This window comes from Pogoniulus pusillus, chromosome 2 (assembly GCF_015220805.1).
Source record: "Pogoniulus pusillus isolate bPogPus1 chromosome 2, bPogPus1.pri, whole genome shotgun sequence".
Taxonomy (NCBI): Eukaryota; Metazoa; Chordata; class Aves; order Piciformes; family Lybiidae; genus Pogoniulus; species Pogoniulus pusillus.
The window spans coordinates 43,079,358-43,093,052 of NC_087265.1; the positions used below are offsets into that span (position 1 = coordinate 43,079,358).

The window sequence follows — 13,695 nt, forward strand, 5'->3', positions numbered from 1 at the left end:
CACCTTCTTTCCACCCCTCTGCCTTACCCCAGACTTTGCCTTACGTTCAAGGGTGAGTTTGGAGGGTTGGCCAGGGAGGTCAGGAAGCAGATGGATTAGTCACACAGACAGCAGGTTAGGTTAGAGAGAGAGAAGTGCAGCCCCAAAGACAGAGAGCAAACAACTGCATTACCTATGTTTATGTTCTTGTTCTTATACATCTCAGCAAGTCTATGAGAGAAGTAGACATCCCCATTGTTTCCTTTTCACAGCCTATCATTTAATTCTGCTCACCAGCTCTAACTTCAGACTTGCACAATTGTTCAGTGCATAAATAATGAAGACAAACCCCCTTTCTGATTTGCATATAAGTTACCATTTCGTAGTAACCACATGTGATATGCATAGGTATCAGATTAGTGATTTCATCCTCTGTGATTGACTAACTCCTCTGAAGCCTCCTGTGCTAGTTTGAGCCTAGCTGTGAAAAGGAAACAATGGTGATGTCTGCTTCACTCATAGGCTTGCTGAGATGCGTAAGAACAAGAACATAAACATAGATAAGGCAGTTGTTTGCTCTCTGTCTTTGGGGCTGCACTTCTCTCTCTCTCTAACTTGCTACCTGGCTAATCCTTCTGCTTCCTAACCCCCCTGGCCAACCCTCCAAACTCACCTTGAATGTAAGGCAAAGTCTGGGCTAAGTAAGGTGGAAAGGTGGTTGAGAGCCCCTCCTGGGTACTCTGGTTTCTGGGAGGGCTGTTGTGTTTCTGTATTACTTTTTTAACTTGTATATTTCTGTATAGATTGTAAATATCTGCTTCTATATTGTGCTAAGCTGTAAATAGAAAGCTTCATTCAATTTTCCCTCTTGGCTGAGTCTAGTCTGGGTGATTTTCTTAAGTGTGGGGGGGCCAGATAACACCCAAATCATCACACTTCCATGTTCCATCTACATGCTTATCAGAAACGTGCCAAACTCAAGTTTCTGTGACAGCTTACTGACATGTATTTAAAGTGCCATAGGTTGTGAACTGATCATCACATAGAAAAGAGTTTACCAAAATGCCAAACTAGTGCTGAAACCAAATAGTGAACAACTACCTGAATAAATACAAGCATTATTTTTGTGATACATCAGACATGCTAGAGAGAGGAGCAGAAAGAGTAGGACAGAGCACCTTTTATTAATACTATTGTAAGATAATTTTACAGCAAGAGGTTGCTTCCTTAGGGCTTGAGTCTTAGATAAAATGCAGTGGTTTTGCATGGACCTTGTGGAGGAGATAGTAAAAGGACAGGGCCATGCTAGGATGTCAAGTGCTTTTAAGAGGAAAGCCAAAATGGGAACACTGTTTTCAGCTGCAGGCCATGATACTGAGGCTCTTGGGGTAGTATTTAAAGATGCTGCTTCTGCTAATTAAATGTAACTGTACAGAAGGAGGAAAGGACAAGAAAAGGGTGAATTAATAAACAAAATCTCTTCAGTAAGGATAGAAAACACATGTAATATATAACATGGCTGTGGTTTGGAGTACCGTTAATACAGTGACACTCAAAGTCTCTTTTGTTTTAGTCTGAAAATTAAGCATGTCACAATTGACAGCTCATTTTTCTTCTTTATTTTTGCAAATTATTAGTTGCTAAGCTAAGTAGAACTGATTGGCTTCTAGGAAAAAAAATCTAAATTTAGATGCTAGGTATTTTCATCCCCTTTGACAGATGAGGAACCTGCTTCGTTTCTGTAAACCAAGATCTATTTCAAGAACGTGGTGCAGCGAGGGGTCTTTGAAGGTAGGATCTGATCCTTCATCTCTGGAGTATTCTAAAATCCTGTTAGAGTAAGATACTGTTTTATGAATTAAATGGCTTGGTGTTATTTGAACATGTAATAAAGCTCTTGTGGTATCAGTCTTAGCTGTGCTAAGTCTTAAGATACTGTGGCATATGTGTTCTATGATTAAGATACTGTGGCATATGTGTGGGAAATGTGAATAAATATCTGCTTATATCTTAATTAGTTTGCTGCCATGTGCTATTAGTGGTGAATTCTGAGTGTGTATGTCATGGTTTGGGTGTTACCCACCCCCCCCACACTTAAGAAAAACACCCAGACTAGACTCAATCAAGCTGGAAATTAAAAGAATGAAGCTATATTTACAGCTTAGCACAATATAGAAGCAGGTATTTACAATATATACAGCCATAGACTGAAATATACAAGTGAAAAAGTAATACAGAAACACAGCAGCCCTCCCAGAAACCAGAGTCCCCAGGAGGGGCTCCCAACCACCCTTCCACCTTCTCCCCACTCCTCTCCCTTACCCCAGACTTTGCCTTACGTTCAAGGTGAGTTTGGAGGATTGGCCAGAGGGGTTAGGAAACAGAAGGATTAGTTACACAGACAGCAGGTTAGAGAGAGAAGTGCAGCCCAAAGCCAGGGAGCAAACAACTGTGTCTTGTTTCTATATACATCTCAGCAAGCCTATGAGTGAAGTAGATATCCTCATTGTTTCCTTTTCACAGCCTATAGTCTAATTCCTCTCACCAAAATACTCTAGCTAGCTTCAAACTAGGACAGTGTAGTAGCTTATAGTCTAGTACAAAGCATTCTCAGTTGTAGAATTTTCCAGGGGAGTGATAGTGATGATAAGCTTTTGAGCATCATGCGGTCTTACTCGTGTGTGTGATGTGGATTTTCCATGTGTAGAGGCTAATGAAATGTTTGCTGTGGTTCTCATACTGATTTGTTGATTCTGGCAAGATTTTAATATGCTGTGTTGTTAATTTAACAAAAATGTGACATCAAAAGAAACCAAACCCTGAATTCAACATGACCTTGGGCAATACTGGCTGTAGCTCTTCCATACCCTTGCAGCATAAATATTGGCTGCTGCTTTTAGAGTAATGGTGTCTGCTTTACAAGTAATAAGATCAGCTACTATTTTTAAGTGTAAAGTATCCACTGTGAAGGGAACTGTAACTAGTCTGAACACTGGTAAGGTTGATAGAAGCAGAAATGCACAAAATCATGGTTGCCAATAAGAACTTCTGAATTTGAATAGAACTTTCTGTCTTTTGGCTTCATGACCTTTCAGTTTTCAAAAATCTTAATCAGTTACATGTTTTTTAAATCACTGAATCACAGAATCAGTCAGGGTTGGAAGGGAACACAAGGATCATCTAGTTACAGCATCATGGAGGACACCCTACCCTAGACTAGGCTGGCCAGAGCCTCATCCAGCCTGGCCTTAAACACCTCCAGGCATGGGGCCTCAACCACCTCCCTGGACAACCCATTCCAGCCTCTCACCACTCTCATGCTGAACAACTTCCTCCTCACCTCCAGTCTGAATCTCCCCACCTCCAGCTTTGCTCCATTTCCCCTCGTCCTGGCACTCCCTGAGAGCCTCAAAAGTCCCTCCCCAGCTTTTTTGTAGGCCCCTTTCAGATACTGGAAGGCCACAAGAAGGTCACCTGGGAGCCTCCTCTTCTTCAGACTGAACAGCCCCAACTCTTTCAGTCTGTCCTCAGAGGAGGGGAGCTGCAGCCCTCTGATCATCCTCATGGCCCTTCTTTGGACACACTCCAGCATCTCCACATCCCTCTTGTAGCAGGGGCTCCAGAACAGGATGCAGTACTCCAGGTGGGGTCTTACCAGAGCGGAGTAGAGGGGGAGAATCACCTGCCTCGACCTGCTGGACACACTTCTGATGCAGCCCAGGCTCTGGTTGGCTTTCTGGACTGCAAGTGCACACTGCTGGCTCATGTTGAGCTTCTTGTCCACCAGCACCCCCAAGTCCCTCTCCTCAGGGTTGCTCTTCAGACAGTCACTGCCCAGCCTGGATTTGTGCTCAGCGTTGCCTCGATCCAGGCACATTACCTGTGCCTGAATTATCTGTATTAGTTGGGAAAACTCATATTACAGTCTTGGCAAAGGAAAGGCTAGTAGAACTCCTGGAATGAAAGCAGAGAGACACAGACAACTCTAGAGGAAGTACAATTTGAAGTCACTTACTGTTAATCTCTGGGGGAAATTAAAATTAGGGTATTGCAAACAAAGTGTATCCAAGCATAGAAAAGGGTTGGAAGTTTCACTTTTGAAATCTGAAGCTACTCCTTTAGTCAGATATGTACCTGAAATATGTAAATGTACATTAACAATTGTTAATTGCAGGTTATTCTTTTATATTTGGCCAGCATAGCATCCTATGCTGTGGAAGCAGAAGTCTGAAAGTACACAAATGCCCTATTACCACCATATCAATAAACACTCTTGGCAATTAGGTAATCTTGTTAGAACTGATCTTTGGCTTCATTGGCTTTGGCTTGCTTTATTAATAGTGTATAATTTTTGCCCATCTCCACTTGTATTGCATGACATTTATGTGCAGATACATATTAAAATGGTACTTACTGATTTAAACCTTGCTTAGGTTTTAAGCAAGTACAAGACAGGTATAAATTATGGAAAGCAACCAACCTTTTTTTTTTTTCTCCTGCACTAATTGCTAAGACTACAGTCAGTAACAATTAACTTGCATTAAAAATGTGTTTTGTTTTTTTTTTTTACTCCAAACAAACCAAAGCCTGTGCTTGTGTCATATCTGCAAATCCACTGAATCTGAAGAGGATGACCAAAATGCAGGGCAGGTGAGGGGACAGCAGGGACTCTTGGTGACACAACTGAAAGGTTTCTTGTATTAGAAACAGCCAATGAAGCATTGGAATGGGCTGCACAGGGAGGTGGTTAAGTTACTAAGCCTGGATGTGTTTAAAAGTGTGCTAATTTGAGGCAAATTGGAATAATTTAATGAGAGAAATTAGATTATAGGCTGTGAAGAGAAAACAATGGTGATGTCTATTTTGCTCATAGACTTGCTGAGGTGTATAAAAGCAAGAACACAAAATGTAGATAAGACAGGGAGTGTGTGTGTGTGTGTCTTTGTCAGAGTCTGTGTTTCTCCCTGGGCTGTGTAACTAATTCTTTTGCTTCTAAAGCCCCCCCTTGCCAATCCTCCAAACTCAGCTTGCATGTAAGGCAAAGGCTGGGATAAGGTAGAGGGATGGAAAGAGGGTGGAAAGGTAGTCAGTAGCCCCTCCTGGAGACTCTGGTTTCTGGGAGGGCTGTTGTCTTTTTGTGTTACTTATAACTTGTATATATCACAGTATCACAGTATCACCAAGGTTGGAAGAGACCTCACAGATCATCAAGTCCAACCCTTTACCACAGTGCCCAAGGCTAGACCATGGCACCGAGTGCCACATCCAACCTTGCCTTGAACTGCCCCAGGGACGACGACTCCACCACCTCCCCGGGCAGCCCATTCCAGTGCCCAATGACTCTCTCAGGGAAGAACTTTCTCCTCACCTCGAGCCGAAATTTCCCCTGGCGCAGCCTGAGGCTGTGTCCTCTTGTTCTGGAGCTGGCCACCTGAGAGAAGAGAGCAACCTCCTCCTGGCCACAACCACCCCTCAGGTAGTTGTAGACAGCAATAAGGTCACCCCTGAGCCTCCTCTTCTCCAGGCTAACCAATCCCAGCTCCCTCAGCCTCTCCTCGTAGGGCTGTGCTCGAGGCCTCTCCCCAGCCTCGTTGCCCTTCTCTGGACACGCTCGAGCATCTCAGTGTCCTTCCTAAACTGGAGGGCCCAGAACTGAACGCAGTACTCGAGGTGTGGTCTGACCAGTGCAGAGTACAGGGGCAGAATGACCTCCCTGCTCCTGCTGACCACACCATTCCTGATGCAGGCCAGGATGCCACTGGCTCTCTTGGCCACCTGGGCACACTGCTGGCTCATGTTCAGGCGGGTATCAATCAGCACCCCCAGATCCCTCTCTGTCTGGCTGCTCTCCAGCCACTCCGACCCCAGCCTGTATCTCTGCATATCTGTGTATAGCTGTAAATATTGTAAATATCCGCTTGTGTATTATGAATAAGCTGTGTATATTGTGAATGGGCTGTGAATATAAAGCTTCATTCCTTAACTTCCAGCTCAGCTGAGTCTAGTCTGGGTGACTAGACTCAGTGGGAGGGTGGGTAACTCCCTATCCATCACAAAAGGTCATTTAGATGTGGTGCTTGGGGATATGGTTTAAGGGGGGGGAACTCTGTAGAATAGGGTTATGGGTTAGACTTGGTGATCCAGAGGGTCTTTTCCAACCTGAATGTTTCTTTGATTCTGTTTTGTTTGCTCATCTCTCAGCTAACCTGCACATTCTGCTGTTTATTAATGACTAAAAACCTGTAATAAGCCACCTTGTAGTTTGTATTAAACACCACTGGAAACCACTTACCTTAAATATTGCTACTTCTTTTTCATTTGTGGTGTGATCCTGATTCACTGCTTTTTGAACTGTTGACATAGACCTCAGTTCCCCTTTTTCATGTGCACAGCAGTTTCCACAGGAGTTATATACATGGCATTTGCAGTGAAGTTTGCTGGCTGGGTTATTTCTGTGGTTGAAGCAAGAGAGTTTTATTTCCTTCTGTACAGAACAGATTGCTTTTTCTTTTTGTGGGAATGCAATGAATTAGATAGATTCTAAATTAATATAGTGGTATTGGCTGTGTTTTAAATTTCTTTTAAGTGAAATATATTTCAGGGTATGCTGGTCTTAATGGCAATGATAATATCCTCATAGTGAGTGCTTGAACAACCTGGGAAGTAAACCATGTATACTTAATATAAAATATGAAACATATCTATTGTTAATAATACAGTTCACTGCCTTTCAGTGTGTGTAAACTTCTCTTCATGTTTGGAACAAAGATTAGACATGAGAGGTTTTTTTATATCAGTTATGTGCCAGTTGCCCTGGGCATCTCAGTAGGTTTTTTGTCATACCTGCTGGTCCAGGCATACAAGTCATGCATGGACTGAGCTTTGAGCTGAGAATGGAACTTCTGTGTCCAGTGATCATCATCCACCACTTGCTATTACCAAGCAACAAAAAGAAGAACTTGGCTGTTGTTGAAAGTACTGCATCTGGAGTGCTGCATCCAGTTCTGGAGCCCCTATTACAAGAGGGATGTGGAGATGCTGGAGCATGTCCAGAGAAGGGCCACGAGGATGACCAGAGGGCTGCAGCTCCTCTGAGGACAGACTGAAAGAGTTGAGGCTGTTCAGTCTGGAGAAGATGAGGCTCTGAGGTGACCTTCTTGTGGCCTTCCAGTATCTGAAGGGGGCCTACAAAAAAGCTGGGGAGGAACTTTTTAGGCTCTCAGAGAGTGCCAGGACTAGAGGGAATGGAGCAAAGCTGGAGGTGGGGAGATTCAGATGGGTGGTGAGGAGGAAGTTGTTCAGCATGAGAGTGGTAAGAGGCTGGTCTGGGTTGCCCAGGGAGGTGGTTGAGGCCCCATCCCTGGAGGTGTTTAAGGCCAGGCTGGATGAGGCTCTGGGCAGCCTGATCTAGGGTAGGGTGTCCCTGCCCATGGCAGGGGAGTTGGACCTAGATGATCCTTGTGTTCCCTTCCAACCCTGACTGACTCTATGATTCTATAAAAGCAAGAGCCATACAGGCAGGAGGGGAGGAAGGTGAAGATGCAGCTCAAAGGCCAACAAGAAGAGTGAGTGTTTCTTCTCAGAATTAGGGTAAAAACAAAGCTTGGATGGCCTGGAAAAAGCAGCAAGAATGAGATGCAGAACTGAACAGGGAACTGAGGAACAGAACACTGTGGGCACTATATAGGGAGATGTGTAACAGAATACAATATGGCAGGGTGAGGACATTTTGTCTACAAACAAATGAAATATAGAAGGGAAGAGGAAGAAGCAGACTGATCTGTCACAGCAATAGGGTGAAACTCAGCTAAACAAACAAATTGGACCAGGGATTTCAGGTGGAAAGACCTATCTTCAGTCTTTGCCTCCCAGGTGGTAATGTGTTTTCACATCTTAGTGGAATATTATAGGCTTTGTCTTTCATCCATATGTGCACAATGCATTTTGATTTATTACTAAGCTGGAATGTTCCATTTGTTGTAGTGTGATGTGCTGTGCACTTGTTTGCAGTAGTGCAGGCAGGTTTATGGTACACCTGCTTTTGCTTTTTCCTTAGGGAACAATGTTTTTACCTTCTTTCAAGTAGAACTCTATAGTGACAGAAACTACGCTCCTTACCTCCTGCAGTGCAAATACCAAAGAGTAACAGAAGTGTCTGCATCCTGATTGTGTTCATTCAAGGTAAGACAATTAAATTTACTCCATATGTTCTGGTGATGTCCTGTTTAAATCAAGTCTATCTCTGCAGATTATCACCTTGAAGTGCTTCCCAATCTCAATTTCTGTTACGCTTGCATCTGTTCAACAGAACTTAAATGGATTTGTATAAGCTAGAAATACAACTTAAAAATAGCAGAATAATCTTTAGGTTTTATCTATGATTACAACAATTTAGAATGGGAATATGGTTGCAGAGGAGCATTCATGCAAGAGGCTGGAAATTTAGGTTATTTGAGGTGTAATGGACATAGTCAAGAATATTAAACCTTATATCTGTATTACAAAGCTTCATATACAGGGGGGAAAAGTAGAAGAAAAAAGAGAGCATACTAATTGGCATGACAACGTCTGTGGCAATCATACAGCATTTAGGATTTTATATAGAGTGATAAATTAAATGCAGTGACTGAGAGAAAGGGAGACATCACTCTTACCACACTTTCTTATCACTTATGACCATATCATTTTAAATTGGCATTTGGACAGGCTAAGACCCAAAGAAAAAAAGCAATTGGTTTGTTAAAAGAGTGTACAACTGATTATGCTTGGGTCAGATTGGTGGTATTGGAGGGTTTTACTGCAGAGCCAACATCCATTTTTGATTTCTTTAGTGTCAGGCACACTGGCCTCCATTTCCTCCCAAATAACAAGTGTTCTTTAAATGGAGGAACTGCAACTTTGAACTTGAATAAAAGGGATGTGCAGCACAGGGTTTAGCAGATGGGCTTTGAGAATCTGAAGCTACCACTAGTCTTTTATTCTACACTAGGAAAAGCTGTGTCGTTTTTAATGACTCTGCTACGTACCCTGTTAAGCTTAGTAGTCAAATGTCATTCTGAGGAATCAGACAGCTTAGTTTCCAATGACATTGATTACACTCAACAGTGAAAGGATGAGAAAGAGTGGTGGGTGGAGGAGTGAAAAGGCAGTGTGAGGCATTTCAGGGAGGAGGTTTGCACTCTGGCATTTGCATGTGGGTGACAATCCCTCTGAGAAACAGGTTTTATTCTGAAGTGGGGCATTGTTGAATCTTCTATGCTCACTTCAGGTTTAATCTCCATCCCTGCATACTACCAGTGCAGCCTGTAGCTAAATGGGTGTTTGCTTAAAATGAAGAGAAAAATAACAGCAACAAGAAGCTGCATCTTCAGAATGGAGCTGTGGTTTCATGGAAAGAGAGCCTGGCACGTTAATCACTGGCATAAATGGGTGTAATTCTCAGTGACAACACTAAGCCTGTTTACACAGGGGCTGAGCTAAACCCAAAGATGATGCACAATGCTGTTCAAAATCAATCATCTAATCCTTGAATAAAAAATGTGATCTAACAAGCAAAGACATTTGTGTTAAAAAAATGTTACAGCAGAGCTGTGATTGTCAGTGAGCATGACTTGCTTTGAGATAAAAATTATGACAAACACACTCATCCTATTTTAGATAAACATTTGATCTTGTTCTTCAAGAGTGAATAATAGTGAGTTGAATAAGTACTCAGTGATAGTTACCAAAATCTGCAGCAGGGTCTATTTTTGAAGTTGGATACAGTCTGAGCTAGCTTAGGTGAAGAGAGAAGAGCAAAATCACATTGGCAATAATTCTATGCTTTATTCCACTGAGATTTACAAGGAATCAATATAATCAACAAGAACCTTGCATTCAGTTTCTATCTTTCATGTACTTAATAACAAATGGAAGCAGAGGAAAAAGGAAACACACAGCCTGCAAAGCATATTTAACTGCTAAACCACACTCTTCTTGCATCAATTGGCTTGAGGCAAAGTATCAGAAACAGTAAATATTTATTTTACTTTCAAACAATGTTAATAAAAAACCTGGGTTTAGGGTTAAATCTGAAAGGAAAAGAACCCAAACACCTTTGAATCTTTGACCTAGATTCCCAATGTCATTTGTGTCAGTATAATTCCAGAAGATTCTCAAAGTCTATGGAGTTATTTCATGGAATCATAGAATTGAAGTTCATGGAATCAGTCAGGGTTAGAAGGGACCACAAGGATCCTCTAGTTCCATCCCCCTTGCCACGGGCAGGGACACCCTACCCTAGATCAGGCTGGCCAGACCCTCATCCAGCCTGGCCTTGAACACCTCCAGCCACGAGGCCTCAATCACCTCCCTGGGCAACCCATTCCAGGCTCTCACCACTCTCATGCTCAACAACTTCCTCCTTATGTAGAGCCTGAATCTCCCCACCTCCAGCTTTGCTCCTTCCAGTATCTGAAAGGGGGCCTACAAAAAAGCTGGGAAGGGACTTTATAGGCTATCAGGGAGTGACAGAACTAGGGGGAATGCTTCACAGAGAGAGTGATTGGCATTGGAATGGGCTGCCCAGGGAGGTGGTGGGGACACTGTCCCTGGAGGTGTTCAAGAAAATCCTGGCTGAGGCACTTAGTGCCATGGTCTAGTTGACTGGATAGGGCTGGGTGCTAGGTTGGACTGGATGATCTTGGAGGTCTCTTCCAACCTGGTTGATTCTATGATTCTATGCCTAGAGGTGTTCAAGGCCAGGCTGGATGAGGCTCTGGCCAGCCTGCTCTAGGGTAGGGTGACCCTGCCCATGGCAGGGGGTTGGAACTGGACGATCCTTGTGTTCCCTTCCAACCCTGACTCTGTGATTCCATGAAGTCAAAACACATCTATGTGTTTCCCTATCATTTTACACTTCCTAGACAAAGCCTGTGCAGGTTGGTATGTGTTTCTAAGGAAGCACCACTAAGGCAGTATAATTTAAGCTTACATTATGCTTTGGGCTTCCTTTTTTTTTTTTTTTAGAACTGTTTATTCTTATTTTTCCTAAATCAATCCATCAGATGAAGAAAACACTCTTTGAAATCCACAAATTGTTGATGATAATTAGGTAGGTAATTATTAACTAAATGTTGTTACCAGTGGATTTTCCTGCAGTCTGTGAGATCAAGAATGGGCCAGTTTTAGCTGCTGTTTTACAAGCATTTTTTATTAGTAGAGGTATACTGTATGTATGTTTCTGGTACACTTCCCTTCTGTGGTACACTTCTCTCAGGCAACCAGCAACAGAACAAGGGGGGACAGTCTCAAGTTGTGCTGGGGGAGGTCTAGGCTGGATGTTAGGAGGAGGTTGTTGCCAGAGAGAGTGATTGGCATTGGATTGGGCTGTCCATGGAGGTGGTGGAGTCACCATCCCTGGAGGTGTTCAAGCAAAGCCTGGCTGAGGCACTTAGTGCCATGGTCTAGTTGATTGGCTATGGCTGGGTGCTAGGTTGGACTGGATGATCTTGGAGGTCTCTTCCAACCTGGTTGATTCTATGATTCCTATCATTTTAACAGTCTTGTTTCCAGGTACCCTACTTACTGATTTATGTTAATAAAGCTTTTGGAGATTCCCAAATGCAATGCAAGTAAGTATAACTTACATTATCTAAGTATTACCATTTGTATTCATAAAATGAATAAACACCAAATTTAACATAACCAAATGTAACTGCATCAACAGTGACAGCTCTCTTGGTTTTCATCCCCATCTTACTAGACAAGATCAGCAATGAATGTGCAAACTTTCCCCAGAGGAGCCTAGAGCAACCTTTTTTATCTCTCTGAGAGTGCTGCTATGTATTTCAGTGCTCCTTGATTATTATTTATTTCTTTAAAAACACTACAACAAAGCAGTTATTGCCAAACAGAAGCCTAAAGGGCTTAGATTAAAGGGCTTAGATTATATACATACATATATATATGTGTGTGTACATGTGGATAAAAACAGAACATCAGCAGTCTTGGAGGTAGAGAAATGGAATTTGGCTGGCATCCAAGTTTAAAAAGTGCAGGCATGCACAAAAGAAATTGTTTAAAGAGACATTTAACATAAGGTAGAAAAGAAAGGTTATCTGCTTAGAAGTCAATTCATAGAACCAGTGGTAGTATGGCATGAGAAGTAAAAGAAAAGTTCTTACTGGGCTTTCAGTTTTTGATCTGGAAATGTATATAAGCTGTAACTTTTATGTCTGGAGTTTCTAAGCACTTTTATACAAGGGGCCTCCTGGGGATCCACATTCTTCTGCAGTCAGTATGGGTGCTGAGTCATCAGGAAAGTTGGCCATTTGGGTTTAGATTTCTAAATATAGAGGTGAACATTTAAAGACCTAATCTGGGAACAGTGGACACTTGTATGCAGCTTTGGTGACCTGAATGATTTCATTCTTATCAGTGCTCATATTAGAACCAAAGCTGTATACATACTGCTGAAAAACGTTGCAGTGTGCACTTGCAGCCCAGAGAGCAAGCCAGAGCCTGGGCTGCATCAGGAGAAGTGTGGCCAGCAGGTCGAGGCAGGAGATTCTCCCCCTCTACTCCACTCTGTTGAGACCCCACCAGGAGCACTGCATCCAGTTGTGGAGCCCCCATTACAAGAGGGATGTGGATGTGCTGGAGCATGTCCAGAGAAGGGCCACGAGGATGATCAGAGGGCTGCAGCACCTCCTCTCTGAGGACAGACTGAAAGAGTTGGGGCTGTTCAGTCTGGAGAAGAGGAGGCTCCCAGGTGACCTTCTTGTGGCATTCCAGTATCTGAAGGGGGCCTACAAAAAAGCTGGGGAGGGACTTTTGAGGCTCTCAGGAAGTGACAGGACTAGGGGGAATGGAGCAAAGCTGGAGGTGGGGAGATTCAGACTGGAGGTGAGGAGGAAGTTGTTCAGCATGAGAGTGGTGAGAGCCTGGACTGGGTTGCCCAGGGAGGTGGTTGAGGCCCCATGGCTGGAGATGTTTAAGGCCAGGCTGGATGAAGGTCTGGGCAGCCTGATCTAGGATAGGGTGTCCCTGCCCATGGCAAGGGGGTTAGAACTAGCTGATCCTTGTGGTTCCTCCCAACCCTGACTGATTCTGTGATTCTATGCTCTTGTGACAAAAATTAGTTAAGTTAAATTATTAAATGAAATGCAGAAGAATGACAAGTTTCAGTTTCTGCTAAGCATCAAAACTTTCTCAAGATAGCTCATCTGCTCTTGCTGTATGCAGAGGACGTGGAAAAAGCAGACTTTGGGGGAGGAAACCTGAAAGAAATACAATTTAAGGAAGGAAGCTTAAGCCTTTGAATGGGTGAATTGAGGCTCTTCAATTGGGCTTTAGCTATTGTGTTCAGGGAGTAAGGGACATGAGTTTGTGAGAGTCTGCCATGTGGAAACAGTTCTCTGACTAAACATCAGAGGAGATTCGACTCACTACTTGTGCAGTTGGTTTGTTATCACAACATTCAGCATGTGGATTGGTGGGTTTATTCTTTCTGATTAACTTCTGCACGCTTAGGTTTGTCTGGGAGCTTTGATAGAAAGGGCATTTTGACATTCAGAATCCTGTGCAGGGAATCAGAATTGCAAAAACAACAAAAAAAAAAAGGCATTTTCACTTTCACTGCAGATAGATCTGTATAATTCAGTATTATATACTAGAAACTTCTTCTTTAAAAAGCTACATTTTGCATTGGTGATTTAGAGGTTTATTTTGACAGCA

General features: G+C 42.9%; 1 protein-coding gene across 12 annotated transcripts in view; it reads left to right on the forward strand.

Moving 5' to 3' along the window:
• The window catches only part of METTL8 (methyltransferase 8, tRNA N3-cytidine), a 66,136-nt gene that overhangs the window by 37,157 nt on the left and 15,284 nt on the right, over positions 1-13,695 (forward strand). For 5 of the 12 annotated variants that reach the window (XM_064163030.1, XM_064162958.1, XM_064162981.1 and 2 more), the window contains one exon: positions 1,699-1,993. The exons of 2 other annotated variants lie outside the window; for them this stretch is intronic. Coding sequence is in view for 2 of the 10 variants with exons in the window: in XM_064162989.1 (XP_064019059.1) it covers positions 8,036-8,145 (110 nt within the window). In the remaining 8 variants the exon portion in view is untranslated. Of the gene's footprint in view, positions 1-1,698; positions 1,994-8,035; positions 8,161-13,695 lie in introns of those variants that run through there. 5 more of the 12 variants (XM_064162989.1, XM_064163000.1, XR_010306664.1 and 2 more) reach the window with 4 other exon arrangements.